Genomic DNA, 3,354 nt, shown 5'->3' on the forward strand with positions numbered 1-3,354 from the left:
ATATATATATATATATATATATATATAGCCTACTCGTCCCTCATATATTTCTCTTGTTCTCCCTTTCAGATGAAGAAAAAGTATGATGTTGAGTTAGAGCAGCAAGCCAGAGTTTGGATTGAAGGTGTTATTGGAGAACAGTTGGTATGTATCTCTTTTTAATTGTTGTATAGTGGAATGGTTTATTACATTCAGTTTGCCTGTCCTCACCAATCTTCTATAATGACCAAAAGAGTTATCAATTGTGATGTATTCTGCACTGTATTGATGACATTACAATGAAAGTCTTCCTGTTTAGCTGCAATGAATTCAGACACCCTGCCACTTTTGTTCCCTCCAGCTCTTCATATCTCTATCCATTGCGTCTTTTCATCATCTACCCTCTACTCTTCCTTCTATGATAATGTTTTCCAGACCTTTGCTTCTTCCAATGTTGCCATAATAGATGAGCTTTTATCTTTTTTCACACTGTTCGTGAGTTGTCATCTTCCACCTACATGTAACACCATGCATTTGTCCAATGGTCTTTGTAAGAGACACATCTTGTTCTCCCATCATCATCATCATCATCATTGTCATCATCACCATCATAAGTTGGTAAACCTGCTGTGGCATGGTTTCTACTGCTGGATACCCTTCCTAGCACAAATCACTTAAGAGTGTAGTGGGTGGTTTTTATGTGGCACCAGCATCAGTGAGGTTGTCAAACACTTTGCAAGACAAAAACCCTTTTGACTGAGAGGGGAAGTAGTATTGAGGAAGATGGCTTTGTTCCAGATGATGAAGGGGAGAGAAATAGGGTGTCTTGCAGTAGAAAAGATACAAGGCTATCTCAGCAGGACAGATTATATTAGGTACATATTTATATAATTTGATTAACATTATCATTTAATGTCCATTTTCCATGCTGGCATGGGTTGGATGGTTTAACAGGACCTGGCTGGCAAGACAGAGAACTACACCAAGCTCTGCTGTCGGCTTTGGTATGGCTTTTATGATTGGCTGCTCTTCCTAATGCCAACCACCTTACAGAACTAAAATTATTTATTGAATCTATCTACTCCACAGGGAGAAGACAATAGTGTACCACTTGGAGAAACTGGTTTTCATCAACAGTTGAAAGATGGAGTAATACTTTGCAAGTAAGTCAAAATTTTAAAATCTTTCATTGCTTCCTTGTGACATTAATTCATGGGTCCCTATTTACATAACGTTGGCATCAAAGTTTTTCTCTTTAAGCAATAAAATCTTTGTTTGTTTTATATTTTTCCTTAACCTTTTAGCATTCAGATTACTCTGTCAAATGTAAGTTTGATGTGAAAGGCCAGATCTGGTCAGTTTAAACCTAAAACAGGTAAAATATTTGCCCAAATTCTCCTTCAACGTAGAATAACAAAAGTCAGCTTATTAGATATCTAATAATGTTAAACCAAAATTACATTAATCTAGAATCGTTATAACTGCCCCTCCTAACAAATGTTTCAGAACTTATGAAATCTGCTTCATAGTCAGTTATGAAAAGCAATGTTTAGTAAAATGTATTATTCAAAGTGCTATTGCAGCTGTCGCTTTCAGTCTGGTATAACAAAAGATGGCAGGTCAGCTTATTAGCAGTAGGGTGTGTTCAAAATGCAGTTAGAGCCATCTCCTTCAATCTAGAGTTTAAAAGAAAATGTTAGCAGGTCAGCTTATTAGTAGGGTGTGTATTGTTACGGCTGTGTTCTTCCATCTGGAATAACAAAAGTTGGCAAGTCAGCTTATTAGATATCTAGTAATGTTATACTAAAATTACAATAATGTAGAATCCTTATAACTGCCTTTGCTAACAAGAGTCTCAAAACTTCTGAAATGCACTTTGTATTTCATTTTATATTACCAGGTTAATGAATCAGTTATCTCCAAACAGCATTAGGAAGATAAACACAAATAAATCTGCCTTTTACATGATGGAGAATATTGCAAACTTTTTAAAAGCCATCGAATCTTATGGTGTCCTGAAGAACGATCTATTTCAGACTGTTGATCTTTACGACAACACAAATATGCTACAAGTTGTTAATACTCTACATGCTTTAGGAAGAAAGGTAATTATTATTATTATTATTATTATTATTATTATTATTATTATTATTATTATTGCCTTTGCACAGCTTCTAATGCTGGAGATGTACTTCAGCGTCAACTGTTCACTACCAGTGAACTAAGGTAAAAACCCCTTATTTTTCGAGCACCTTCCGGAGTATTCGACCAGTTCCAAGCAGTGCTGTTTTCTGCACGTGCTCCAACCTTATTGCAGCCCCTATTTGTTCCATGTACTTCTCGAGATTTTTGCTCACTGTTCCCAGGGCTCTGATAATTATTGGTACTACTGCTACCTTTTTCATCGATCACAACTGCTTAACTTCCCAAGCTAACCTGTCATCTCTCTCGATTTTTCTTTCTTCCTTATTGCATACCTTGTTGTCAGCTGTGCATGCTATATCTATGATCCAGCATAGTTTGCTTTCTCTCTCAATTAACACTATTATTATTATTATTATTATAGTGAGCTGGCAGAATTGTTAGTACGCTAGGCAAAATGCTTAGCGACACTTCATCTGTCTTTGTTCTGGGTTCAAATTCCGCCAAGGGCAAGTTTGCCTTTCGTCCTTTTGGAGTCGATAAAATAAATACCAGTTACATACTGATGTAATTGACTCATCTCCTCCTCCTAAATTGCTGCCCTTGTGGCTAAATTTGAAGCAATTATTATTATTAAGGCGGCGATCTGCCTGAATCATTAGCATGCCAGGTAAAATGCTTAGTGGTATTTCACTCATCACTATGTTCTGAGTTCAAATTCTACCAAGATTGACTTTGCCTTTCATCCTTTTGGGGTCAATGTACCATTGGAACACTGGGGTCAATGTAACTGTCTTAACCCCTCCCTGCCAAAATTGCTGGCCTTGTGCCAAAATTTGAAACCATTATTTTTTTTCTCATTTAACATCCATTGTCCATGCTGGCACAAGTTGGATGGTTTGATGAGAGCTGGCAAGCTGGGGAGTTGCCCCAGGCTCCAGTCTGTTTTCTATGGCTGGATGCCCTTCCTAATACCAACCACTTTACAGAGTGTGCTGGGTGCTTTTATGTGGCACTGCATGAGTGTGTTTACATGATATCACATGTGGCACTGGCACGAATGCTTTTCATGCGGCACCAGCACAGGATTCTTGCAGGCCAATCCTCTCCACCAGTGGGACTGATCTTAATATTTCTGCTGCTGAGTATCTTCTTGAGTAGAGAGGAAGGAGCCAGGCATCTCAGTCCTTTGTCATCTCACCTGAAAGGTTCAGCATCCTCAGGTTGTTCTTC

General features: G+C 37.9%; 1 protein-coding gene across 1 annotated transcript in view; it reads left to right on the forward strand.

The window, feature by feature from the left end:
• LOC106880419 (calponin-1) overlaps positions 1 to 3,354 on the forward strand; it is a 27,497-nt gene that overhangs the window by 18,759 nt on the left and 5,384 nt on the right. The window contains exons 3-5 of the mRNA XM_052973791.1: positions 70 to 144; positions 1,069 to 1,142; positions 1,880 to 2,084. Coding sequence (XP_052829751.1) covers positions 70 to 144; positions 1,069 to 1,142; positions 1,880 to 2,084 — 354 coding nt within the window. The remainder of the gene's footprint in view (positions 1 to 69; positions 145 to 1,068; positions 1,143 to 1,879; positions 2,085 to 3,354) is intronic.

The sequence above is a fragment of the Octopus bimaculoides genome, chromosome 16 (genome assembly GCF_001194135.2).
Source record: "Octopus bimaculoides isolate UCB-OBI-ISO-001 chromosome 16, ASM119413v2, whole genome shotgun sequence".
In the NCBI taxonomy this organism is placed as follows: domain Eukaryota; kingdom Metazoa; phylum Mollusca; class Cephalopoda; order Octopoda; family Octopodidae; genus Octopus; species Octopus bimaculoides.